The 27,749-nt window shown below is 40.9% G+C and overlaps 3 protein-coding genes across 6 annotated transcripts; 1 reads left to right on the forward strand and 2 right to left on the reverse strand.

Moving 5' to 3' along the window:
• Positions 1-5: 5 nt before the first annotated feature.
• Positions 6-10,423, reverse strand: idh2 (isocitrate dehydrogenase (NADP(+)) 2). The gene is made up of 11 exons (XM_076089063.1): positions 10,181-10,423; positions 5,785-5,876; positions 5,199-5,364; positions 4,706-4,866; positions 3,872-4,015; positions 2,970-3,106; positions 2,640-2,791; positions 2,412-2,524; positions 2,031-2,128; positions 1,857-1,949; positions 6-426 (listed from the first exon to the last, which is right to left on the reverse strand). The coding sequence occupies exons 1-11, from the start codon at positions 10,293-10,295 to the stop codon at positions 342-344; spliced, it is 1,356 nt and encodes a 451-aa protein (XP_075945178.1). The 5' UTR covers positions 10,296-10,423; the 3' UTR covers positions 6-341.
• A 3,395-nt stretch (positions 10,424-13,818) lies between these two features.
• Positions 13,819-17,624, forward strand: LOC142947462 (retinol dehydrogenase 11-like). 4 transcript variants are annotated; one of them, XM_076089065.1, is made up of 7 exons: positions 13,819-14,039; positions 15,019-15,159; positions 15,244-15,435; positions 15,524-15,931; positions 16,031-16,235; positions 16,889-16,970; positions 17,226-17,624. In XM_076089065.1, the coding sequence occupies exons 1-7, from the start codon at positions 13,967-13,969 to the stop codon at positions 17,226-17,228; spliced, it is 1,104 nt and encodes a 367-aa protein (XP_075945180.1). In that variant the 5' UTR covers positions 13,819-13,966; the 3' UTR covers positions 17,229-17,624. The 4 variants fall into 4 exon arrangements, with proteins under 4 accessions (XP_075945180.1, XP_075945182.1, XP_075945179.1 ...); XM_076089067.1 differs by having other exon boundaries at positions 15,524-15,685; positions 15,815-15,931; positions 16,889-17,624; XM_076089064.1 differs by having other exon boundaries at positions 16,889-17,624.
• A 584-nt stretch (positions 17,625-18,208) lies between these two features.
• On the reverse strand, positions 18,209-19,795 carry ankrd34c (ankyrin repeat domain 34C). Its single transcript, XM_076089996.1, has one exon. It carries the CDS (start codon positions 19,793-19,795, stop codon positions 18,209-18,211), a length of 1,587 nt encoding a protein of 528 aa, XP_075946111.1.
• Positions 19,796-27,749: the final 7,954 nt, after the last annotated feature.

A 27,749-nucleotide genomic window follows, 5' to 3' on the forward strand; every position in this document is an offset into this window, starting at 1 on the left:
CAATAGTGGGTCAAAGAGTATTTATTGGCAAACATGTTTGACAGAGGCTTCAGTCCTGCCCAAGGCATTACACAGTATTGACTTATTATTACAGTACTTCACATTACAAAAATAAAACCTTGCAAATATTGGGACCGGTATGGGGAGACATCAGGTGGAATCACAGCTCTTAACTATTTAATAATAACCTAATTGAACAATACATAATCCTATTACAATACTTTATTTTCTCCTTCAGACAAAATACAAGTGAATTTATTGACTTTTTAAGTTAAAAATGAGGTACAAAAACAGATGAGTGGCATTTCCATCTCCGGGCTAACTATATTCTTTCAAGTCTTTTACTTGCCGAGGGCTTTATCCAGATTTGTCTTGATGGCGTCGAGGAAGTCTGTGGTATTGACGTAGTGCTCGTTCAGCTTGACACTGAGAAGACAAGACGGATCAGAACATTCAGTACAATACATTACGGAAGAAAGAGAATACTGCAGCAATACAATCAGTCATTAGGGCTGTCATCATTATGATCACTTTTACCTAAATTAGGATAGGCATTAGATGCATGTTATGAGCAACTTGTGTTGACTTGGTGCTACACCCGCCTGTATTCATACTCGTCTCTAGTTTAGTGAGAGTAGCGTCTTTAGTGACCAAAAAAAAAAAACAAGCAATCATTGACAGATGTGTGAGCTGCAATGCCTCATGGATGAAAATGCTTGAAAGAAAAAGTCAAGATGCGCTGAAGCTAGCAGGTGAGCCGAAGCAACTAACGGCTAATGCAGAGCAGATACCGATCATGTGCACAATACCTCCACCGGGACTACACAACCAACAAGTGAGGGCTTGATAAAACATTTTCATCTGTACCTGGATCTCGATGGACAATCCTGCAATATGTGTGTTCTTCTTCGGTATTCAAAAACGCACTCTTCATGAATATTTCACGACATTGAGAATCCTTTAAAAATCGCCTGGATCCACATTTTGATCAGCACTGAGACGAATACATTTTTCTTACACGAAATAAATCTCCACCAAACTTCATTGAAATTGTTTACGTTTTTAAGATATCCTGCTAACAAACAAACAGTAATGAAAACACTTCTTTGAGAGGTAAAACAAACTCCCTAAACCGTACACCCTGTTGTCTACAGGAGACCATCCTGGCTTAAACAAGATGGGGGCATGTTTGGGACCAGGTTTCGAGTTCCCAACCCGTATCACATGCCGGCAGGTCAGAATCAGGACAAATAACACACATGTTTTATGTCAGGGTGTTTCACACTGATGGTTTAATCAAAGGGAATATTTACTTTCAAAGTTAAAAGAAGTGAATCTGCTGGTGGAAACACCAAACATTCATTTTTGGATCATTCATTACAGGTTTAAATTAGGGCTGCAGCTTATTTGTGTATGATTGATGAATCTGCAGATTATGTTCTCAAAATGTTTCGTGGATAAAATAAAATATCAGAAAATTAAGGAAGAATTTAGGGGAAAAAACTTCAGATAGCTTATTTTGTCTGACTTAAGGTATTAAAATTTAAATGATATAGAACTGAGGAAACTTGGATGCTTGATATGTTTTTTTCTTTTCAAAAATACTTAAATGACTGATACATGTCCTTTGCAATCAGGAATAATAATAATAATAATAATAGCACTCATTGCTTTTATTCTACATGTTTTAGACTGAAATCCTGAAGAAAAACGAACTCTGGAGACAAAACTAAACTACCAGCAAACACTAGGTACATTTAATAAAACGGATATCAAGTGTACTATCATTATCTTCGTAAGTAATACATGTTTTTACGTAGTTGTTGAGTTAGCTCTGACCACTCTCTTTAACTTACTTGGGCAGGCCGTGGATGCAGCCAGCGAGGTCCTTGGTCATCGTACCGCTCTCCACAGTCTCGACACATACCCTCTCCAGAGTCTGGGAGAACCTGCACATAAACAGAGACATTTAGAAAACGCCCGTTTCATCCCAGGGTCAGTACGTTTATTCCCAATACGACATCTCTTACTTGATGAGGTCTGGGTTGCCGTCAAGTTTGCCACGATGCTCCAGGCCTCTCGTCCAGGCAAAAATACTGGCAATGGGGTTGGTGCTGGTCGGCCTTCCCTGAAAGTAGAGTTGAGGATAATGTCGCCGTTTTCAACTTCTTCAAAGAACTGGAATGTTGTTTTTAATCATCATGAACGTAAAGCATAATGCATTTACTTTGTTTGGGCATCTAAGAATACTTCTCATTCTCAATGTCCCCCACATGATGGCAGTATAACCCCACAGATCACACACTCAGTTTGTAAGGCCATAGTCTGGCTTCACACATTCTCCGTTTCATTGCTCCGTGTAAATGCTTTTCAATTTCAGAGCCATTAGATTGACAAAGATGGGTGGTAACCTTCTGGTGCTCGCGGTAGTGCCTGGTCACAGTGCCGTGGGCGGCTTCAGCCTCGATGGTCTTGCCGTCGGGGCACACGAGAACTGACGTCATCAATCCGAGAGAGCCAAAACCTAAAAACAGGAAACACGAACAGACGGGCATCTCAAATGCTAATACGTTTCAGTATTTTGCAGCAGCAAAGTTTCCCCACGGAGCAGTAGTCGTGTTGCTGTACAAGTCTCTCACCCTGTGCGAGGATATCGGACTGAACGTCTCCGTCGTAGTTCTTGCAAGCCCACACAAAGGCTCCAGAAGACTTGAGCACTTGGGCGACCATATCATCAATGAGCCTGTGCTCATACCAGATCTTCAGCTTGTCAAACTCAGGCTTGTAGTTCCTGTAGGAATCAAAAACAACATATTCAACTAAAGGGACTTCTTGCTCTTATACCTCGATCAACAAAATGTCTTTCAGTCTTGTATTTTGATCCGTTTTATTTCAGCAATGACGTAGAGCACGCATTTACCAAAAACTGTTTATTTGTGCATGAAAGTAGAAAGACAGAAAACACTCACTTTTCAAAGATCTCCTGGAAGATGTCTTTAAATCGGCCATCGTAGGCTTTAAGAATGGTGTTCTTTGTGCTCAAGTACAGGGGCCACTTCTTGCCAATAGCGTACTGGAAGCAGCTGTGGGCAAAGCCTGTGATAGACTGTTGGGGGGGGGGGGGGGGAAACACAAACAGTTCACCACTGCTGTAACCTTTTATCAGCAGTACAGGGGCTAACAACCTTCCCCTTGACACGTTCAAAGTCATCTACTATGACCTATGTTGTGAAATCAAACAGACCCGTTCTGATGAAGGCAAACAAAACAGGAGCGAAGCAGGTTGGAAAGAGGTCGAAACGACTTCTGTGTCAATTCAACAAAAAAAGCCTTACAGCAGTTCTCTTAAAGCGTGAACTCAAAGGCATGAGTACTAACAAGATGAAATAGGTAGAGTCTAGGACTACTGGGACTAGTTTGGGACTAACGTTTATATTATTTTGTATCGCTAAAATAATATTTAAAACACAAAGAAAGGGTTCAACACATTTTCTGAAGCTTTTATCTACAACGTCTCAATCTACATCTTACTCAGGTGTGCAGGATAATTTATCTTTCATCCAGAGAGAGGCTTTTAGGAAACAATCGTCTCTCACGACTTTTGTAAAAGACAGAAAGAAATCTTGTGTGTTAAAATGAGAAAAACATAAAGCTAAGTTATTTCTTACCGTCAACAATTCCCATTAAAAAGACCAAAAGCAAAGATTAATCGATGCCACTAACGAGCATTTTCTGTGGAGCCAAAGCCTGATATTTATTATTCCTCTGTGCCGTAGATCTGGGTTTCATAGATGCAATGGGTCAGTTGTTAGTTGTTTTAAATGGGATTTGTTGACAGTAAAGCAGCCTCATCTATTAATCACACACTCACCTCGTCGGTGTTGTACATGCCCATTCCACAGCCACCGGCAGGAAAGTCATAGACCTCCCACTCCTTTCCTGCACTACCATCAGCAGGTGAGAAGATCATCTTGAATTTTCCGGGCTGGTCCACAACAAAGTCTGTTGCTCTGTACTGTTGAGCAAACACAGTACATTTTATTAACATTTATGTATAAATTCTGAATTTATAACCGTTACATACGCACAAAACAGCGGCTGAAAGAGGCTTGTGTCACCTCCCTCGCAAAAGGTGGGATCTATAAAGACAAGCTTGAAGGGACAAAGTACGCACTTTAGTTTTTATAGTGGTTTTGAGTGTAAAATCGCAGCAGTGACCACAGCTTTATTTATTAATTGATCTGTTCAATCAGTCCGATTGCCGTAAAATGACATATTGCGGTGACACTCGTAACGGTCGCTGCTGGAGGACTGCATGGATGGAGGGATTAGGAGGAAATAAGTGTTCATGGATCACCTCACCCACGAGCACCTCGATTTCCGTGTCCGAAAAATGTATTTCTAGGCCTAAACATTCATGAGGCGCTTTGCATTGACCATGCATAATTGAATGTGGGCGTGTAGGGGGCGGGATATGAGGCTGATCCACGTGCTCACATTTCCAAATTGATTTGGGATTTACAAAAAGGAATTTGCGCACATACGCATGATTTTATAAGTCAGATTATTTTCGGCGTGCATTTTCATACACACAAATGAATAAATGCGACCCCTTGGTTGGTTGTTACTTTGGTCTCGAGAGGCAATAGAAATATAACTGTAAAGTGAATTGCTCCACTGTCGTCAGCATTTAGAGGAGACTCACCTGATCGCCGAAGGCGTGTCTGCCGATGGTGATGGGCTGCGTCCAGCCTCCAACAAGCTTGGGAATGTTCTTGCAGATGATTGGCTCACGGAAGACGGTGCCGCCCAGGATGTTTCTGATGGTGCCGTTGGGGCTCTTCCACATCTTCTTCAGGCTGAACTCTGAACGTGAAAAATATAAATTACTGTTAGAACAGGATGTGTAGGATGAAGGAGGCGGTTAAACGCGCTTCAGCCGCCTCACAGGGAACACAAGGCCTGACCGGTGCTCTCAGATCAGGGCACAGTCCACAAGGCAATGATCTTTGTAAGAAGAGTAACATTTGTTCTTATAAAGTTTGCTTATAAACTTATTTTGTGATAGTCTACGTTTCTTAAGCAGTCCGTTTCTTAACCAACTCAAGCTTTTCGCCCATAGTCAAGTCACTTATATATTTGTGTTATAAGTATTATAAGTATCTATGTGTGGAGGCAACTAAATACTTGTTACAGACCTTCCACTCTCTCTTCGTCGGGTGTGATGGTGGCACATTTAACCGCCACGTTGTACTTCAAAGTGGCGAGGGCAGAGTCGATGGTGACCTGGTCATCAGTCTGGTCACGGTACGGCAGACCCAGGTCATAATACTTCAGCTCAACATCCACATTGTTCAGGATGAGCTAAAAGACACAACAAAAACATACACACTTATAACATCTACACGGTAGACTGAAGTAGTGTAAAGTGGGAAGTGAAAGTATAAAAATCCCAAAATGTGTAGAAATATGTGATCGATGTATCGTAAGAAGGTATTTGCATGACTATTTAGATTTATGAATTACACATCCCCGTTTCCTTCCTGAGCCAACGCACCATCTGCTCTCTCTCCGGAGGCAGGCAGCCAGTGACTGAATGAAACCTCAGCGAAGCCCCTCCCCCCACATCATACATACATAATCCTCCATAAACCTCCCCTCACTTCCACGTGTCAGTCTGCAATATAAAAATAGGCGAGTCAGACAGCGTGGGCACGTCGTCCTCTGAGACTCACACCAGGGTTTGTGCGTTTACCCTTCCGCCTCTGGACGCCATTTAATCACCTTCTCTTTGATGAACTCCCAGATGATCCTGGTCATCTCATCTCCGTCCATCTCCACCACCGGCTGGGCCACTTTGATGCGTTTGTCGGCATCTGTCAATCAAAAACACACACAAGCAAATCCAGCTTTTCATTCAAAAGAAATTGATATTGTATTATTTAAGGGTCAAAGACAGCTGAGTAACAATCATAAACACAGGAAAACTAGTGACTGGACAAAAAGAGAGAGATCTATCTGCAGAGGACAGACACCAGTTGTTTCCTTTACGTTTGCCTGATAAAAACTGTGCCTCAGGAATCAGCGTTGCAACCATTAATGGCCGAAACCCAAGGCCCAAAAATCAGTATTTGGACATAAAAACTTGGATCAGTGCACCCGTGTACTGAACACATTTTAGTTTGCGTTCTGTTTCTTACCAAAAATGCATAATTTGTGAAACGTGTCGACGGCACTTTGCTCTGTTTCTTGATGCATTGCTTCATTAGACAGTCAACCAGTGGGATAGCGAGAATCTTTGCAGCATTACATTGCAGCGTGCATGTGATACAAACTAATCAGGACCCGCTTACTATAACACTGCTCCATAACACTACTAGTCGCCAAAAACTCGATTAGTTACCTCTAATCTGTATGAAAAAACACCAATTTAACTCTAATATACAGTACGCAGCTTCTCTAACAGTAAAGGAAACAAACACTTTGGAACCTGAATGAAAGTTGGTGTTTTTAAAAACTTCAATATCCCAAAGTGTTTTACTTTTCACGCCAACAATGACTTGAGAGAGGGGTCTCTTAACTCCTCTGCCTCCCAGTTAGTCAGCTTAACGTAGATTAGTACCTCTAATCATATCTCCTCTCATCAGACTCAGTGTGGGAGAGTTTGAGTGAATAGAAGAGTCCAGGAGGAGCTGCAGAGGATCAGGTGATTTTCAGATTTCCCAGCCAAGTTAATGCTCCCCCACTGCGACCCAAAGCCTTCCCAGAATAATGCAAGTAAACATAAGGAGCCTGCTGGACTAGTTACATAACCAACATTTCCTTATGTTAAATGTAATGAAACAGCAAACATCCACTTGGGTTTGTGGAGACATTTGACCTAGTTGGGATTATGAAGCCAGGGCAACACCTGTCAAAACAGCCTCTTCTCCGATCCCATGCTCCAAACATAACACATGATACATGGCGCCGAAAATAACCTCATTGAAAGGAGTTTATAACCTCTATGTTACAGTTACATTACTCAAAAGCATGAAGCAGGCAGAAAGAAATAAAAGCATGAGTTCAATGTTACTGGTTCGTTTTTGTGCCAGTTTGGTGAACTGAATATTTTTGGGGTTTTGTAGTGTTGGCTGGACAAACAAGCAATTTGTTGCAATATATTGTAACTGTGAGCTTTAGAAAACGTTGATGCACATTTCTCACCATTTTATAAACCAAGTGATTAACCAACAAAGTGAGTGAGCAATAGTGTAAATAATGCACCGTTCATAAAGAAAGGTTGGCAGTGGAAATATTAAGTTGTGTGTAATCATCAGGAAAAATCAAACAGCTCATGAGCAGAGAAGGTGAACTGGATTTTGGTAATTTAATAATAGACTTTGTCAGTACAGTTTCTGCCGCAGTGCATCATGGGTGCAGCTACTGTTACTGGCATCATTTCGGACTCGTCCACCCTAGATCTGCTATAGCAGGGCTCTACTATCACAGTGCGGGGGGGAGGGGAGCTGAGTGGGTTATGTAACTTCTGTATGCATCACAAGCTGGACGCTGAAGGGTGGGCTGAATGAAAGTAATGTGGGCCCGCCTGCCACATCATTCCCACATGCATCGGAGATCAGTCTGCTCACAATCTCTCTCTCTCGCCACCGGTAGCTTCAGTAGCAGAAATACACAACTAACCATCAAATGGGAGAATTGCACTCGACAGCTTACTTTAAAGCATAGCATGTTGATAAGAGCCGTCTTTCGGGCTGGGAAGTATATCCATATTATATTAATGTCAGGATGAGAGAACAGATAGTGTCTTAGATTTTGGCATATGTGTTGTCTTCTCCTGAAATGACATGACAGTTCTAGCTGTTGCATTGTTTGCCTTTACTGACTGAGTCATTATAGTCACATTACTGATCAATAGTTATCAAAAATCTCATAAATATTTTGTGAGAGCACCAATGGTCAACCCTATAGCGAGGTGTTCGATTTAATAATATCATGATATTCTCAATACTGCTCAGTCCTAGCTGTGTCTATTCAAAACAAAATACTAAACACAAAAAGGCAAACTCAGCATTTATAAACTTACAGTCTACACTTTGGAGCCATTCAAAATGTGTTGATACTGGTACAAATAAACTACCTTGTTCTCTGCACTGACACCAAAAAAATATATCTTACTTTGAGTTTGATATTCACATTGTCATACTTCTCCAAAGCATTAGTACTGTTTGCTGTTTTGACTCCTCCGCCTAAAACAGTGTAAAAATTGATTTTAAAGCAGAACATATCTTATGAAAGCATAAGTAAACAAGAATGTGGCCTAGCATTCAGTGCCAACTTTGAGTATTACGTTTTAAATACCCTGTAGCACACAGTGTTTGCATATAAGTTGAGAACTGTGAGTTTGGATAATAAGATCATTATGTAATATACATTAAGGGCAAGCAGCCAAAGACCGTGTACTTGACAGGTTGACAGCAATAACCTTCGTCTACGTAGCTTCTGTGGTTGACTTTCAACAGGAGGCGAGCCTTGAACCCATTCAGTTTAATCTTATACCGAGAAAAGGCATTCAGACAGTAAAACCAAGCTGCAGGCAAGACGTTTGTGAGAAGGTCGGTTAATTAACTCTTAAACCGGACTGAGAGAAAAAGTAGAAGCTCAAATGCAAGGTTTCAAAGTTTACACCGTCTCTTGGTAAAATCCAGAAACAGCATGTTGTCCAATTGTATGAGCACTGGGGAAATTTAATAATACTGTAATAACAGTAAACAGCTGTCGGCAAAGACAATGCAATAAAATCATGCTTCTGGCTCACTGATTTATACATGATTTCTATATCAAACACCAAATAAAATATTTTTAAAAGCTGCCACACGTGCATGTTAACAGATGTTACCCCATTGCAGGTACCTATAGGAGTTAAGGCTTAAAGTGTAGAGGTAGTACACTTTGTTTTATCCTGGTTGTGTAAACTGGGCTACCATCAATCACCACTGATAGTAAACCACAAAGCTCATATGACTTGATTCAATCACACTCTAAACTACCCTTCACCTGACCCGGCTCTGTCAACACTGAGTGGGGCTGATAGTTTAGCGTGAATGGAGACATGCATATTTGGATGCAAATCCTCGCTCTATGAGAATTTGGGATGTATGCAGAGTCCACGTGATAAACTGCTCCAAATCAGACAATAAAAAAAAAAAAGCAAGGGATTTTGGTTGCTCTCCTGGTAAGGATATAAATAAAAAGTAAAATGTGTCAACATTAACATAAAAGTGACACGCCGCAGTGGGTTTTACAGTCCTAATGCAAGGATCAGATGTGGTGAAATAAATACAACCCAGATGGAAAACATTAAGTAGGACAGCGGCAGCCATTGCTCTCTACAGCGGAGCCTCGTATGCACTTGGCTGACCTTGCAAAAAGTTTTACAACTCAGTGTCGCACGAATGTCATGATGGCTGAAGAGCAGCCATCACTCTGGGTTTGGACAACAGATTTAACTTCATTATGAGTGACAACGACAGTGTTTTAGCCCCCCAGCGAGGATAAATAAAATGTACGCACAGCTAAAAAAACGGAAGATTCCTTTTATTCATTCACTGCCAGTTTTCGCACCGCAATTTTCTCCCTGATGTATTGAGTCTTTTTAAGAAGAGCGGGGTGTAACAGTTATGCTTTTCTTGCCCTGTCACATTCGTTTTGTTAGTGGTGGTAGTATTTATTTAACTGTTTCATTCATTGAAGTGACAACACGGTCATTCAACCGTCCCTTAAACTTTTGATGTGGAAGACAAAGACGGCTATCCTCCTCCCCGGCTTCTCGGTTCTCTCTCTCGGACCTCATCTCTCTCGACGCCTACGACCCCCGGATTGTATAAACAACCGGCAGTCAACACGGGCATTACACTGTTATTAAGACACCGGAGAGCGTTTAGAGCACCGTTGGCTATGAACCCCATTAGTACTGTTACCGCTACCAGCAAACGGTAGTGGGCTATCGTTAGCTGCGTAGCTCGCGCGCCACCCAGCTTCTAACCTAACGGCTGGCTGATTTCGTCGTCGCAAACGTTATAATAGCCAACCTCGGCTACATTAAAAAGCACAATTTTAACACAAAGCTACCGTTACACAAAGATGCTGAGGATCACCCGGGATATCTCTCTCCACTCACAGTTTCTTTGTTGCAAGGTCTGGCAATTTGAAGCCGGCGCAAGCACCGCGGGGTTTCTGGAGAAGGCAGCGGCAGACCTCGAAATAGAGCTGAGGACTTTCAAATATCCAGCCATGTTTCCCCTGGCTTGATTCACTTTTTAGTTTCACACTCGACGAAAGTCAGAGGAGAAGAGAGGGCAAAACGATTTGAGTCTCTCTGCAATATAGTGAGCAGAGGCAGCGCCGCCCTTCTTCACCTCGCCGGCGGGACACGCTTGTTACTACGTCAGAGTCGCACAGACACAGAGGAGGGACCGAGAATAAATAGCTGTTGAACTCTTGCAGCTTGTCCTCCGTCTAGACAACAGTCCAGAGCAGGTTAAACCCTGAGCGTCTCACGACCTGAAGGGAAGGTCACCACCTGCCATCACTGCTAAATACATTAAATGTAGGCCTACAGCGTCTTCATTTCTCCCCTCACAAGCCCAATACCTCCACTCTGTAATGGCTGTAGAGATGTGACACATTGATTCTCTCAATATGTTTGAAGACATTTTACTGTTCACAAACACTTGGGTGTGCAATGCATATTGTGCACATTGAAAAGGCACTCTAGTGACTAGAAGTCCACCTCCATAAAGTAGCAGGACTCACAAGATAAAATATTAAAGATAAAGATTGTAGCAGCAGTAGATGAAATGCCCTTCTAGTCTCAGGTGATGACACCTGATGACATTTCTATTAGACTTAAACTCCCCATAGCCATAGGAGACATTGTTCTGTATTCACAGGCTGAGTGGTAGCCTGTACTCCGTGAACTTGATATGTAAAATCAGTGAAGAAATCCCCCTATAGAGCTTGCCAACACATGTCCCATGTGACTTGTTGAATGTCTGTTGCAGTCAATTGTGTGTTTGCAGGACTATTATAATTCATCAGCTAATGTAGACTGCCCACAACATGTACATTTATCTGGTTGCCTATGTCTCCTCCACAGATAACCTACTGAAGGTTAATATGATCCATTATTATGCAGACATATAAGTTATTGTGTAGGTTAAAAGCAAACTAATACATAATACATTAAAAGCAAACTAACACATATTTAGGGCTAGAAAATAACCCTAAATATGTCAGTTAGTTGAAGAAATAATCCTTTAAGGACACAAACCCCACTTAGTGTTTTATTTTAGTCAACTTTACTCCTCTTGATGCCATTTTGCATAATAGTAATGCATCATATTTGTTAGAAAAACATTATGTAATATTAGATGATAACTCATTGAAATGCACAGCAAAGAAAAAAAACAGCATAAGTCAACATAATAATAATAGTAATCATAATACCACCGTTACATGTGTCAATAAACAATTTAGAAGACTATGACTGTGTGTAAAATGTGCACATCCTCAATATAGCAGGTCTAAAGAATGAGTATATGCTGTGAGTTTATTAAGCTGCAAAAATAAATAAGTAATAAACTTCACAAATAAACTGATCAAATCTATTCGGCTACATTTCCAAAAGTGGATAATAAATATGAAGTAGCTTTTTACTTTGTTAAAAATCCAGACAATAAAGAAATGCACAATGTGCAACAATATAACTTGATATATGTGTATTGTTTATTGAGCTTTGATGAAAATGTTTATACATTTAGCAGAGAAACTATAAATATGCAGTGCATTCGGATCAGAAACTACAAACCGTTTTTTTGTAAAAAAAAAAAGATAAAAAGCATAAGCTCACAGGATTTGTTTTATTACTATAAAAAAAAGCCCAGATACTTCCTCTAGTGGAGCAAGAGTAAACTCAAGCAAACATTAAAAACTGACAAGAGATTTATTGAGATCCCCTAGTGTCTGCAGGATGGGTACAGGATAGTCACATTCCAAAAAGTCTCGGCAGAGGGCCCTCTAATTTTAGCAGGGGAAGGTTACCATACTGGGAGAGAAGTGTGCAGTGCGGTCACATGACGGGCTTGGTGGTGAGCCAGCAATAGAGACATCCTGCAGGTCACCTCTGAAGTACTCTTTCATTTGAGAATAGGGGGGCCTGCATTGACAAAAGTCAGATATGCAATGTCAAATAAAAATGTCTATAAACCAAAAATGTCTTGTAGAGACTGTAACTCATGTTATTGTTGCGGTCAGACAGTGCAATTACATAATATTTTGACTTTCAACTTCAACTTTTGACCCTTTATGTAAACAGTGTGCGCATGCTGCCCACGTTCACACGCACGCTCAGATGTCACCCTGTAAACACCAAGGACAAAGCTCTATATTAAATTGAAGTCCTTGTCTCATGATGGTGGACTAGCCTATTGTGCTTTAAAGTTAAGAAAAGAGCGAGGACTTATTGAGCTGCCACATTAAAACTTTACCCTCATCAATAAGCAAGGGACTAAATTATTTATTTGAAGAGTTAGCTGCTCAGCTGCAGCTTTGATCAGAGTTTAATTCAGATCTGAGGGTGTAATGCTATTATTACTGTCAACTTGCTGCTGCTTTCTCTTTTGTCTGCTCGTACAGCAGCAGAGAGACATCTTAATTTGAAAAATAATTTGCTCGTAGGAGTTTAGGATATAATTTGATGCTATATAAAGTACTTCCCCAGTGTTCTTAGACTTGATTGGTAACTGGATATAAAAAATAAAACATAGTCTTGCGCCTATATGATGTATGTGCTCCATCTACTGGACTCCTTTAGAAGGCCCTGAGACTGTGTTGGTGAGCCTACACTGACCTCTGCTGGAAGGTTTGTGTGTATTTCAGATTATGGATTTGTTCATTTACCAGCAACATCTAATGTTAAAGGATCTGAGGAGCATTTACAATTTTAACTTATTTGTCCCCTTGAAGCAAAGGCAAACACAGACTTAAACATAATTTCCTCAAAAAATAATATTAGTTAATAAAACAGATGTTTAAACCCCAACACAAGCTGGCAATGTGCAACACAATATGTGTATTGTGACATGAAACATAAAACCTGGAGCTCCGCCATCATTATCAAAGCCGGTCAAACAGCATCACCATCACAGGCTTCCAGTTAGTTTGAGGAGAAATTGTAAGATGTCTTTACTTATCTACAGGTGTTTCCCCTGACTACCTTGGTGACAAGCTACAATGATATGTACCAACAGGTCTGTAGTTCTTGATCCAAAACGTGGGATCACGAGGGAAGCAACACCGAGTGATGCTTTAAACATGATAAAACCATTTCAGCCTCGCTTTTATTTGGAAGTTATTCTTTTAAAAAAATACATTTACCTCAGCTCATCTAGGAAAATTATGATAGTTAAGATGATAACAACTGCAGTGGTTAATGTAATGATAATTGCTGTTGTCACTGTTATATTTCTATTTCACCTTATTGTATTTCATTTTAATTTCATATTCCAATTTGTAATTGTTTTTTTTATTTTGCTTCCCTTTTTACATGTATCTCCATTTTAAACTCTTCTTTTTATTATTATTATTATTATTATTATTATTATTATTAATAATAATAATTATTACCAAGAGTCCAATATAGCATCAGAAGTTTTAAAATGTTCGTGAAAATATTATTTAGAAGATAATTAACAAGAGGAACCAATAGGATTCGTCTATAGGACGACAGGAGGCGGGACTTCCTGGAGGAAGCTTGCGCTGTTATGTAGCAGTTATACACGTGAGCTGTGGTTTTGGGGTAATTTTGTAGCTCATACGAAAGAGACCGTAATGAAACAGAAATACAACTGCAATCTATCTTAAAGTGGGAACATTTTAAGTTGTAGAAACAGTGGAAGGATTGACGATGCAGACCTTCACAGCGATGCGATCGTTTGTTGCCCAGTATCCTAAAACCATTGCTTTGGTCACAGTCACAGGTAACAACAGCCAGCTCTGGTCTCGTCTGTGTGCTCACTCACTGAACTGTACGCTAATGATAATAAACTGTACGGTCTGTGATGTTTCAGTTAATGCACGGGGCTCATGCAAACACTGCGGTACTTGTTGTTATTAGAATGAATGAGATTGCATGCTTAGAAAATGACAATTGCACGTCCATTCCTTTAGCTACAAGTTCATATTCTCAAAAGTTTCTTCATTAAAATGTAAAACTACGTGTTTTTGGGAATCATTTTACTTTATGCTTTGTAATTGCTGCATTAGAGCACAGCTACAACATTAGTACACGGTTACTAGCCCATAATATAAACAAACAATGAGAGCTTTCATTATAGTTAAACAAATTATTGATTTGATTGTTGCCTCGATGGTTTTCGATATGGTCACGGGATGTAATATATGTTATTAATAGAAGGATGGATGGATAGACAGATACAATTAAATTGTCAGGGATAAAAACACAATAAAGTTAACATTTCCATTGTTGTCCTCTTTAGGAATGGGATCCTGAAGACAATACAAACAACTGAATTATACAATTAGACAAAACAAAGTTATTGGAGCACACAAGACAGACTTTCTAAGGAGTTGTAGAAGTTGACCTAATGGATTAATCTTTTAATCTATGCATTTCTAAAGAAATCTCTAAGGGCTTGAATTCAAACATCTTAAAACAGCTTGTTTTCAGGAACCCCACTTACAGTAATAAAAAGAAAGAAGGAAAAACAAACAATGTTATTTAGTATGAGAGGCTGGAACCAGCTTCAGTCATTGTCTTCAAGCTAATATTTTGCTAGAATTACTAAAAACGATTAATTGATTAACAAAAAAGTTTTAGTTTGGATTTAAAAGCATTGACAGTTGAAGATATATGGTATCAAATTTGAAGTTGCGGTTCGGTGAACAGTTTTTCTCTTTAAAGGTGCAGAGGTATTTTAACTGTGTGTACACTGACAGGAGCGGGACTGTTTGGTGTGCAGAAATGGATGGCAGGTGGAGTGTGTCGTAGCAAAGCCTCGCTGGAGGGAAAGACCGTCTTGATCACCGGAGGCAACACTGGGATTGGCAAAGAAACGGCTGTTGACCTGGCTAAAAGGGGTTAGTGACTTATACCGGTTTCATATTTTGGCAATATCTAATTCAATTTGAAATGTAAATAAAGGATGTGCTGCTGTGTTTTAGGAGCGAGAGTCATTCTGGCCTGTAGAGACATGGACCGAGCCAATAAAGCTGCGGAAGAGGTGAAGAAGAGGAGCGGAAATGACAATGTTATTGTCAAAAAGTTGGACTTGGCATCTCTACAGTCAGTGCGACAGCTAGCCAAAGACGTCCTAGCAAGTGAAGGGAGGCTGGATGTTCTCATCAATAATGCAGGTAGATGTATAAATCACATCTGACCACTGATGCTGTGATATATCCAACAGCTTTGAGACTTTTATTTACTTTTAAATATCACTTCTAGGTGTTATGAGCTGCCCAAAATGGCAAACTGAAGATGGCTTTGAAATGCAGTTTGGTGTGAACCACCTGGGCCACTTCCTTTTAACAAACTGTCTGCTGGATCTCCTGAAGAAGTCGGCTTCCAGCCGCATCGTCACAGTCTCCAGTTTAGCTCATCAGAGAGGTTCAGTTTTTGTCTGTTTCTATTTTACTTCAAGAGATGTAGATTGGTATTCTCTATCAGGAATGCCATCATTTTCAGTGTCATTTGATATTAAATACCACATCTGTGAATGCTGCTTTCACTCAACAGGTCAAATCTATTTTGATGACATACATCAGGAGAAAGATTACTGCCCTTGGAAGAGCTATGCACAAAGTAAACTAGCTAATGTCCTCTTTACAAGAGAGCTGGCTAAGAAGCTGCAAGGTATGGAAACATCTTATATCTCCCACCAGACATTACACAGTTTTTAATAAACTATCCATAAGGTGGATACATTATGTCCTATGTCTTGTCATCTTGCAGGTACCGGGGTAACTACATACAGCCTCCACCCTGGTATAATCCGGACGGAGCTCGGCCGACACTTCTGGCCCACAATGCCCCTTTGGAAGAGAGTTGTGTACACACCGCTCATGTTCCTCATCAAGTCTCCAACAGAAGGGGCTCAGACCACCATCTACTGCGCTGTGGAGGAAAGCCTGCAGAATGAAAGTGGACTCTACTACAGGTCAGTCATTGTAAATCAGTAGCTTCATTATTAGAGCTGAGACAGCCACTATCAATACAACATATATCAATATATCGAGATTCGGGGGCGATTCCCTGGCACCAATATCGCTTTATGTTCTATTACACTCGTGGCCGGTTAAACCTGCTCAGGAGCCCCAGAGCAAAAATATGCTGAGTTTACCTGACAATGTTTTAGCAAACAATTGCCTATTGATCCAGCAGACACAGAGTAAAATGCCCAGTGGATATTGTGCTTTAGTGGTGCTTATTCCCAAATTAAAATAACAGGGAATTAAATTACAGTACCACAAACCGATGGCCACTTGAGACCAGTAAATACAAAATATTGATCAATTCCTGTTTTGTGGAAAAACAATATAACTGGTAAATATCCCTCTAAATAGTTATGGGAATATGTCATTATGTTGCTTATCATAGAATCATATGAACTACTGTCAGTATCTTGTACAGAATACTATGGTACCTATGCAGTATTCTGTCCCAGATCCCGTCCTGTATTGTTAGTGACCCAGTGATTTCCATCCTTATTCATCATCGTATCCTGATTGAGAATTGGTCCTTGTGAAAAATTCAGCACTGTAGTAACGGATCGAGCCACATGTTTAAGACTCAATTCTGTCCTGATTGCAGCGACTGCGCCCCTAAAACCGCAGCCCCTCAGGGTCTGGATGATGAAGCTGCCAAGAAGCTGTGGGATCTGAGTGCCTCTATGGTTGGTCTGATATAATCACAGTGACATCGATGATGATCGTCATCATCTTCATAGTATCAACGGACTGCCTGAGGAAGAGCTGGTGCTCTTTCTAATGAGCGTCTGTGTGGCTGCTAAGCAGCTGAGCGCCTAGTTAATGTAACAAATGAGTAAACAGACAGAATGTCACAAGTGATAGACATTTATTCAGAATATACAACAAACTAATTGCAAAAATACTATGGATTTGATTATGTTTTCTTTTTTCTTAAACAGTAGCAATGCTGCACAGGTAAGTTACATGGAAGCAGTAAGATCTTTTGATTGCCATTAGCGTGAAATGACATTTTAAATTGACAAGTTTCACCACTGCCTGTGTTGACGAAGGGCTCGAATGTCATTTTTCTTACTTGATTTCATCATATAAGAATTACGTGTGCTTTGAAGGTTTTTTGAAACACTGTTGAGAGCAACATTTTCATTTTTTTTTTTTCTTCCTCTTGGGCAATAAAGTGCTGTTATACATAGCCCATCATTTTACCTGTTTGTTAAGGCATGTTTTTCATTCATTCACATCACGTATGTTCATTTTCTTTCATGTGACACCAACAATATTGAAATAAAACACATTTTGGTTACATCATCATGAATTAAAAATGCTCCTAATACATTAAATGTATCTGTCCACTCTTTTTATTTTTATTTTTTTTAGGTTTCTTTATCTTGAAGGCACTTTGTACAAATTTGCTACAAACAGTAAAATCTCATCTTACTCAAAGCTACATCTCAGACAAGTGCATCACATTTTCTTTTAAAATAAAAAAAATCCATTAATGGTTCTAATTACATATGCACAATGTGCACCCAAGTGGCCTGCTGGCTACAAATGGACCCTGTATGTTCCCTACGCATTACATTACCATGTAATAGAGCTAGTTCAGAGGAATAGTACCATGTCTTGGCATTTACATTCAAAACTGTAATACATATACAGCAGATGTTGTGAAGTCAAAATATGATAAACCTTAAGGTTGGGTGTAACACAGGGAAGAAGTCTATATATATTGCTCAGTTTCAATATATATATATATATATATATATATATATATATATATATATTATTTTCTATAAATTATACATTATTCAACATCTCGATGACTGTGAGTCTACACAGCGGAACCTATGGATGTACTTCCTGACAATTTATGTTGCTAACAGTTCTACTCCCACAATATGTGCTGCATAAACACCATCACTAACTAATGAGCTGTCTCTTCAAAATCAGAAAGCTGCTTCATCTGCTCCACTTGCATAGAGTGCCTTCTCACAAGTATTTTCTTGGACTTGAGGCCACCTCTCTTTGGTGTGTTTGGTGCTACTGGAGCTATAGATCTAATACCTGTGGCCAGAGGTGAGGAGGGCTTGCTACTAGCCCCGATGTCAGGGATGGGAGGGTTCGGGTTGATGTTGAGAGCGGGCAGGTGGCCGGGCCTGGTGTGGGAGATGTGGTCCAGCAGCAGCGTGCCCGAGCCTCTCCTCTCCAGGAGGCCTGGTGCACGTCTGTGTGCTGTGCTTGGAGAGGACGTGCTGGCGTTGCTGTCCAGAGATTCTCTGGAGCTAGTTAGCATCGCTAGAGGAGAAGTGTTCAGTTTCCTTCGCTCCACTGGGACCTTAGGAGAGTCTAACATGGCAGAGCCTGAGTAGAGCTGTGAGTCTGAGTCATAGTGATCGTTCCCCAGATGTCTCTTATGCACTGTGTCTCTCAGACTGGCAAGTCCACTGCTGCAACTGCTGCTCTCCTGCTCCGTGGGCACAGTGCTGCGCCGTGCCAGCGGCTGGTGCTGGCCCAGAGATCTCTCATATGAGGCTTTGGACGTTGGAGGAACTGATATCGAGGTTGTCATTTTGCAGGGTTGTTCACCCACCAGCGGGAAAAAGCTGTCCTTTCCATCCACACTCCTCTGTCGAGATAAAGCTGACCTCTTATTCAGAGAGAGTCCGTTAACCCCTGCGACGACATCCTCATCAGAGGTGGCTTTTTTGCTCTCCTCATGGGCGGCTGCAGCCAGGACTGAGGGAGCAATCAGCCCCCAAGGCTCTGACTGCAGCCTCTTCAGCTGAGGCAAACGTGCGCGTTTGGGGTTTGCAGGCCGGCGCGTTGGAGACGTGGGCCCGTTGGCGAGCTTTGCAGCTGAACTGGAGGTTTTCATCTTGGTCTGGAAACTGAAAACTGTGTTTTGTTGCTCTTGCTCAGGTGTGGGCGATGCAGTGACGTTGATATCAGACGGAGAGGTGCAGTATGCTGGGGAGGACTTCTCATCCATCTCTGGTGATGGGGGGACATTTAGGTACTGTTTGGTCGTTTTAGTGCCAGATGGCGACTTGTCTGTGGTGATTATGATGACCTCCTTGCCTTTGGCTTTGCACGCATCCAAGAGCAGTTTTAGTGTCTCCTTATCGTCGGCATTGATGGCGTAGACCAGGGCTGAGGCCCCGCTCCTGTCCTCCAGACTGGGGTCAGCTCCATTGCTCAGCAGGTGATCCACCACCTCGTGTCCAGCCTTGTAGATGCAGGCTTGCATTAGAGCCGTCCTACCAGCTTTGTCCTGTATGTTGGGGTCTGCCTGGTTGTCCAGCAAATATTTCACCAGCTTTGACTTGCTCACACTCTGCTGGTCAGTGTGTGTGGACATGCAGGCCACCATGAGTGGTGTCTCTCCACGTTCATTGCTCTCGTTGATATATGCGCCTCCTTCCAACAGGAGCCTGGTGAGTCTCAAGCGTTTGAGCCAGACCGCCTTCAGGAGTGAATTTCCATCTGTCCGCAGCTCCAGTATATCTGCCATCTCCCAGCCAGTCACAGATCGTCTCAGTGTTGAATTTACAGCTCACTGCCCTTTGAAGAAAACATAGAAGTGGTTAACGTTCATGTTGTTTGTTTCTCTGTTTTGCTAATTCACCACCAGCAGGTGGCAGTCTGTTTCAATGAAAAGGTTATAGACATAACTTACTGTTCCAGAATTCTGATGTAGGAAATATATATTCTTCATATAGAAATGAGGGTAATGTGTTAAAAATGTATTTTTTTTTTTCCACAGTGGAAACTAATCATGGCCATGCCCAGAAATCCTCATGCACGAGACAGCATGGTAACAGCACCTGTTAGATTCTCACACGATGGATGATCGTGAGATTTGGATATCAAAATCAAAGTTTATCTCATTATCTCTGCCAAGACAGGAGCTTCGCGTTTGTCTTTTTCCATCATGTTTATGAAAGCGACGAACAACGACGAACAAAAGCATTCATCGTCCTGTGAGTGCGCACAGACACCAGGCTTGTTCATCCTTTTCAAAAAAGATATGCAAGAGACTGTACGACAACGAGATTTATTTAAAATATCTAAAAAATGAATTGCTCAGAAAGGGGACATGGAATATCAGCCCCCTGTGAGGCGGAGGAGTCGCTGTCCATGGTTCTCATCTTGGATAACTTGGCGACAGAAACGCGCTCCATTACAAATGATTTGGTTCGTCGTCTGTTTCTCCGGTAAATCCGGCATTTTAAATTGCGTTTATTGTGTAAATGTAAATTCAAATTGTATACATTATACATCCATCTCATGTTAAGCGTAATGTAATAGGTGAATCCTATTTACCAGCCTCCTCAAAGACGAAGAAAGCAGCGACGCATGACATAAAGTTGAATTAATTAGATTTCGTTTTCAATCATTTTGTAATTTAATAATTTTGCAGAGCAACTTAATGTCTGCTAATTGTCTTACCTGGTCAGAGGAGAGGTTTCCCATGCTCAAAGTACCCAGTGTTTTCTCATGTAAGAGGGAAGAAATCGGGGGGAGGGGGGGGGGGGGGGGGGGGTGAATAAATGATTCAAAGAGAAAGTTTGTTGCAGTTCTTCGCAATATCGCAATTTTTCAGCCGCGACTGTTCCCATCGACGCGTCCTATAGTTTACAGGGCGCCGTACCTCTCTGGACATGAGCGGTGTGGCTTTTGTTATGAAGGCTCACTACATCAGTCCAATGGGGAGTATTCCTTTCACTGCGCACTCAAGGATCACAACCTGGAGGTGCTGCGGGTTATAAATAACTTACTTTCTTGCTTCTTGAATGAAACGTGTATTCTCTTGACGTCAGAGTAGTCGGCCAAAAATAAATTGATGATGAAAACCTCTGTCCTGATTTTCATAACTGCAGCACACAAACAAAACTAGCGCTATACCTCCCAAACACATGTAAATGTTCTGCGTGTGGGCATTATTATTTGAATAATTTCAAAAGGACGAAGATTTGTAAATGAAAGCAGCTGACACTGTTGGGCCTTCACATGAGAGAAATGAGGAATAACAGCTCACTGAATATTCTTTTTATCCTTTTATAAATGTCTGAATCCATGCCTCAGATAGTAAGCCAGAGCTATAAATAAGATTTAATCTGTCTGCAGTGGGGAACATCAGTGCCAGTTGTTAGAATAAAGACTTCCTATCCACCATATAAAGGATATACATAAAGGGCATATATATATATATATATATGTATTGCACAATTAAAGAGACCAAAACTTGTAGCAGCCATCACAGCTATACAGCCTAATAGGGACATTTCTATTTTTGGGTTGCTATGAGACAGCACAGAAGCAGTTTCTAATGAGAACAGTGATGTTCTCAGCCCTGCAAGGAACAGGTAAATCAGACACATAACATTCCACCAAGGACCACGAGGCTTATGTGGCATTTACTCAAATACTTTTTTGATGCTGTTTTTTTCTTTTCACTTGCACAAGTACCACCACCACGTTCAACTCGTCCTCTGACCCCTGCTCTCTTCCTCTGAGACTGGGACTAATCACTTTATGACCCATCCAAACACTCGATGTCTCAGGACTGCAGCCGTCAATGCTGCCAGTGATTTCTCACCTGTGATTGCCTTCTCAGCCCCTGCGGACTTGTTGTCGAGGCATTTGGAGAAGGTTTTACAAAACAGCACACGCAGTCGTCCAAGTCAAAACAAAGTGTCCCTCAAGAGACATTATAATATAAATGCAAATTTCTGGTCTTGATTTGGTCAAATATCTTCATCAATGAGACTAAATATTTTTTTATATCTTGAAGAGTGCAGATCTCTAAGAACTGGTTGCCTCAATGCTTTTGTGCATAGAAAACCTTAACTCCAACTGTTATTTAAATTTAGTTTAATGTAGAATCTTTGGTGATTGGAAATTACCTATATGATGGACAGACCTACCGTCCACAGGGACACGATGTACCAGGGACCAGACCAAAGCCAAAGCTTCCTGGTTTAGACACATTCATTAGCACTGGGAGTCACAAGAACGTCAGCAGTCCTCAAACAGCGTGATCTTTGCCCCATCGATGCTGTCGTCCGCGGTCTATTAAAGGGAAAATAAATAATTAATGTGGAGAGAATAAGCTCTGTCACCCCTGGGAGCAGTTTCCATTTTCAGATATCTTACATCGCAGCTGCTGCTCTTCCTCCCCTCCTTTCTAAATATAACCTTTCCTTCAGTCTGCATTGTGAGATTTTTATTCAACAGAGTACTGTAGCTCGAAGATTATTTATAGATCCTTTCAAAGTACATGTAAAAGTTATCAGCAGTTATTCAATTTAGATGCTGGGCAAAATGTCTCCTAATGTAGTCAGCAACAGAAAACATGATGTCTTGCCTTAATCCCCAACAAATGTCACTGTTTCAAATGAAAATGGAAATAAATACATCTATAAACATAAATATATGTCTGGTGCCATAACTGGCTACCATGTCTATTTTTAAAACCCTATGTTGATTAAATGTCAGGCTTTACTGACGTCAGTCCATCTTTACGAAATGTTGTGCTGATATGTCACACTTTTTCTATTTTTAAACTTTAATCCTTACAATCATGCCACTTGCATATATCTGACTCTCAAAGTCTTGTTTTAGCTTTAAATATGTATTGCAGATTCTCTTTTTCAGGATAACCGGGGCTATTTGAAAACATTTGGAGAGAATAATCTAAAAAGTAAAAGTATTTAAGATATATGATTAGATGTAGAATATTGCGATGCCTGTCAGATATGATATTTCAAAAACGAACGGTAATCCACCTAATCAGTGAAATCAGTCTCGCAATTAGTAAAATAAATCGGAAGAAAGTTTGGTGACTTTTTCTCAGGTTTTACTGACGTCAAACAATGACCCAAACCTTTCTGACTTTTAAGAGGTCAAGGGTCAAAACCTAGAATTTAAATGGGACTTTGATGAGCACACACCGCTTGGACTGCCATAACAGCCGGCTAACTTAGCTTTGAAGTCTCTGTGAAAGCTAAGTTAGCCGGCTGCTGGCGGTACTTTAGTGTTCAGACATAATACCATCTTACCATACAACTCTTGGCAAGAAAGCAAATATGTGTATTTCTCAAATTGTCAAACTTTTACTTAAGAAAATTGAATATGGAATACAGTTTTTCATGATTTACGCTGTTTACAAACTGTGTGTATTGGAATTTGAATTGAGCGCAGACACACCCTCACTGTCATCTTCTAGATATCTGCTGCTGTCAAACACAAGGATGTTTGATATTTTAAATATGAAATATCCACACATGTTGTTTTACTACAATTACCTCGTGGGGGAGATCTTTTTTGTTGTTAATCATGCCCATCTTTTCCATCTTAACAACGACATTTGCATTCTGACACAGAAGTTGATTTTTCCCGAGCGAATATATCCTCCGTTGTTGTGGTGCTGTTTGTGTTTCTTCCTCTGTGCTGGTTGTCTCTTTAAAGACGTGTGTTTGACATTCTCATGGCATTTGGTGTCTCTGCGATTGTATCAAGCGAATGTGTGGGCTGCGACAGCAATGAACTGGCACGAACCCTGCTGCAGCTTTGCACCGGACTGCTCCATGCCTCCCTCCTACCTTGGCAGATTTAGGAAAAATGCCTCCAGTGCAGCTTAAAAACCTGCCACCCCTCACATACGCTGCAAGTTCTTTTTTTTTTTTTTACTCATCCACTCATGATGTCCCGTGAAGTATAACACATTTTCGGAGACACTTTGATCTTTTCATATTGAGAAGTGCTACTTTCTCATACTTGAAATCTTGAAATGTTTCCACTCCTCCTCTGCCTCCATCTCCTTCATCACTCCTTCTGTTCTTTCACATCTCGCTGGTGCAAACCAACACCTGCCCTTCTGGCGAGCATTAATTGAGTAGAGCATTATTCAAGAGCATTATACAGGCAACAGTTTTGCTGGGTGATCATGGTGTATGTCGGCTGTATCCTAGGAGATTGGTGCATATCTAATAAGGAGTTTGTTACTCATTTTGCTGAGTGGGCACTTTGATGTCCTCCGTGTTGAATTTTCTGTTTTAGCTCAACAGCCTCCTAATGAAGCAGAGGGCCTGAAGCTTCAGAATTGGTTGCTTATCAACTTATTATAGGAGTTGTTGTGGAGCCTTTAATTGGATATTGGAATAGGAGGCACCTTAATGGCCTGTCAGTAATCAAGTAGTCAAGATATATCCACAGATGACAGTATTGTTAAGAATTTTACCATCAATATCCAAACCGAACACTTTCTTCGTCATGTTTCATGATCCCGTTTCCTCCTGTCCTCCAAATGCACCAAATCAAAACCTTACCAATGTGTCTGCCCCCCATTGAGCGGACAGCAGAAGCTCTCCCTGCTGTCAAACAAGGTATCTAATGAAACACAGAGGAAATACACAGCCATCAATAAACGTCCAGGGATACCTATCTGTGTATCAAGATTACTGGGCCTTTAAAACCTTTTCGCTTAAAGATTTTGCTCATCTAAACCTTTTAATAATTGCATGACTGGTGTTTTATATCTGCATCAGTTATAGATTTGTAGAATGAGGAAGAAAATGTGGGTTTGAATAAATTTCAGTGCGTACGATGTTTTGCGCTGTGAATTCATCACAGATTGTTTCAGAGCTGCATCTGTCAGAAGCTTGGGTCTCTCGGAGTATGTGGGTACATCAGTGTGGATGAGTGGATGTTCTGACAGTGAGTTAGAGAACTTCACTCTGCTCGCAGTTCACACCCCTGAGACTGTGACGTCTATGACACCATGAGGCACTCTGACCGAAATACACCTCCTCTGCAGCACAAGGTGGGGAAAGTGCTTTTTCCGTGTCTGTTGTTGTTCGTGACGTCAAATCATTCCAGTCCGTCCTCGAGGATGTCAGGGCTCATCTGCAGAATCAGACATGACAGGACCGAACACGATCAGCCAGGCCGCTGCAAAATGAGTCCTCTCGAGGTGACAGAGATAACAATAGATCTGAAGCTTCATAAACATGGCTATACGGCAAGATACCTGGCACCTATTAATTCAAGGACTGAATCCTGCTCCACTGAGTACACAATTAATTAGTCAGTGAGCAACTGAATTAACCGTATCGACCTATAGTAGGCTGAACTTTACATCTCTTTATATATCTTCTCTAATAAATGTAATCAGCCATAATCCTGCTCTAATAAGACATGGCTGGATGGAGCTTTTTGTTCAGAGAGCTGATTGTTCTTCAGGTTCCCGATAAGAAAACGTGGCAAGAAGAATGTACAAGCGTGTTGCAGCTCGGTCTGATCAGCTGTGTTGGGAGGTGGGAAGAGCTGGCAGGTACCAGAGGAAAAGCACAAGTCAGTAATTATTGCTGGGTGCTAAGAGAAAGGAGCTGTGAGACAATGAAAGCTGTCACACTACTCCTCTGAGACGAAATGCTCTTACACACACTTTCTGGTTTGCTCTTGCATCCAGATTTAAATTGAAAATGCTGTATGTTGTTGTAGGCTGTACTTTATTACAGCCGTGCTATGAGTCAAGTGTTAAAATGTTGACACCCTGATGTTTAGCCGAGGGCAATAATTCAATATGATAATTTATCATCTTTCAATTGAATCATATCGCGATGAATCATATTGAGATATCGTAATGCATAATTACGTTGTCTAAAATGATAATAACAAGCAAATACTAACTCAAATTTCTCAGAAAATCTGATTATTTTGCACTCAAATTATTAATTAAAAGAGAAAATACTCAGCACTCTTCATTTGCCAAGTGTTTAACTCACACAAGAGTATACAAAACCATGTGACTTCATACAGCTTCTTCACAAAATTGTTATAGAGATATTATAAGGATAGAAGATTTTAGCCATATTCTCCAGCTCTAGTTTAACATGTATGGTTGCATCATGTTCATCCCCTTAATATTAGCAAGTTAACATTCACTATTTAGCAATAAGTAATGGTAACTTCATTAGTTTTGTGGGTATTTGGTCATAAATCAAAGTATTGGACAAATTTATTTAGATGCGATGATGGCTCTACATGGAAAGTTAAGGAATCACAGAAGTTATTACAATTCATCGACATTAATGCCAAATTTCATCCAATAGGTGCTGAGACATTTCAATCAAAACCATAAATGCCATCATCATAGTGGCGCTGGAGGAAGCATTAGAGGATCACAAAAGTCAGTAGGATTAATTTTCTGGAAAGCATGAATGTTGCAAAAAAATTGGAGCCAATCCATTGAGCAGCGAAAATGAAAAATGTAACCTGCTGGTGACTCTAGCTGGAATCAGAAGTGAGAAGGACTTATCCTGTGAGCCGTCAATGTCTGTATGAAATGTCATGCCAATCCATCCAAAAGTTTCAGTCTGGACCGAAGTGCTGTGACATTGTTGTCCCCAGAGAACCACAGCACTAGCATGGGTTAAAATGTCCAGATTGATGACATGACACCCCTGTTCAGTCAATCATAGTCATATCAATAAGCAGTCATTGATCTGAATTGACCTAAAGGAAGGTTACCTCATTTTTAAGATGATGGTTTTTCTTATGTAAAATGACTGTATATACTGGCAAACAAGTCTTGAAGCAAAAAAATCAGCATCCTGGTGTTGAAAGTAGTAACACCTGCATATCTCTCACGTACTCTCTTACTCTCTAAATCGGAGCGCTTCAGCTGACACAATCGGCTGAGTTGCCCGTGTTTGTATCCTGCTGTTTGTGCACACAGACCATGGCAGGACTCGCATCAGAGTTTCCAACAGGAGGTAGAGCGAGCGAGGGTTCTCTCTGCTTGAATCACAACTCTCCTAGTTTTTAATCCCCCTTCCTGTCTGATTTCAATTCAAAACAGGCATGACAATAACGCACCACCACTGCGATCTGGCTGCTAGCCTGTTGGCAAAAATACTTGGTGGGAGGAAGATAATAGACACAATTAAAATACACAGCACTGAGTTAAAGGGAAGGAAAATTCAGTTCCCAGTGTGCTCGTGAGGCCCAAAGCGCTGAGATCCCTGTTTGTGTTGCCCCGGGCCAAGAGCTCTCATACCTGACTGAGCAGATCGAGATAAGAACCAGTTATCTTTGCCTCACAGCACTCCACATCCCAGAGGGAGATCACCTCTCTAAGTAGACACAGCAGCCTGGGATTCAATCAAAACAGAAGAATACCATTTACTCCATGTCTCTCCAACTTCCATCTGCAGTCACTTTAAAAGCAGTGAAATGTCATTAATTGTACAGAAGAGGGTTTTGAATTAGAGTGCCTTTAAGAGCTCAAATCCTATGTCTGCCCGAATGACCTGTAGGTAAGATGTAGCCGTATCAAAATAGATGCAGCTCGCTGTTATTATTTGAGACAGGCACTATGAGTCATTATTCAGCAGGTCAGAAGGTGCACTGTAATCATGAAGCAGCGAAGTGTGCAGCAAGAGGGCTGTGGAAGCAGGCTG

Source organism: Anarhichas minor, unplaced genomic scaffold, assembly GCF_050575085.1.
Source record: "Anarhichas minor isolate MPS153535 unplaced genomic scaffold, ASM5057508v1 ptg000011l, whole genome shotgun sequence".
NCBI lineage: Eukaryota > Metazoa > Chordata > Actinopteri > Perciformes > Anarhichadidae > Anarhichas > Anarhichas minor.

Coding starts and splice junctions, on each gene's coding strand:
- idh2 (XM_076089063.1), bottom strand. CDS start 10,295: ATGGCTGGATATTTGAAAGTCCTCAGCTCTATTTCGAGGTCTGCCGCT. Junction 5,877..10,180: donor GACCTTGCAACAAAGAAACT/GTGAGTGGAGAG, acceptor TTTGATTGACAG/ATGCCGACAAACGCATCAAA. Junction 427..1,856: donor TGCATCCACGGCCTGCCCAA/GTAAGTTAAAGA, acceptor TTGTCTTCTCAG/TGTCAAGCTGAACGAGCACT.
- LOC142947462 (XM_076089064.1), top strand. CDS start 13,967: ATGCAGACCTTCACAGCGATGCGATCGTTTGTTGCCCAGTATCCTAAA. Junction 15,160..15,243: donor TGTTGACCTGGCTAAAAGGG/GTTAGTGACTTA, acceptor GCTGTGTTTTAG/GAGCGAGAGTCATTCTGGCC. Junction 15,932..16,030: donor GCTGGCTAAGAAGCTGCAAG/GTATGGAAACAT, acceptor GTCATCTTGCAG/GTACCGGGGTAACTACATAC.
- ankrd34c (XM_076089996.1), bottom strand. CDS start 19,795: ATGGCAGATATACTGGAGCTGCGGACAGATGGAAATTCACTCCTGAAG.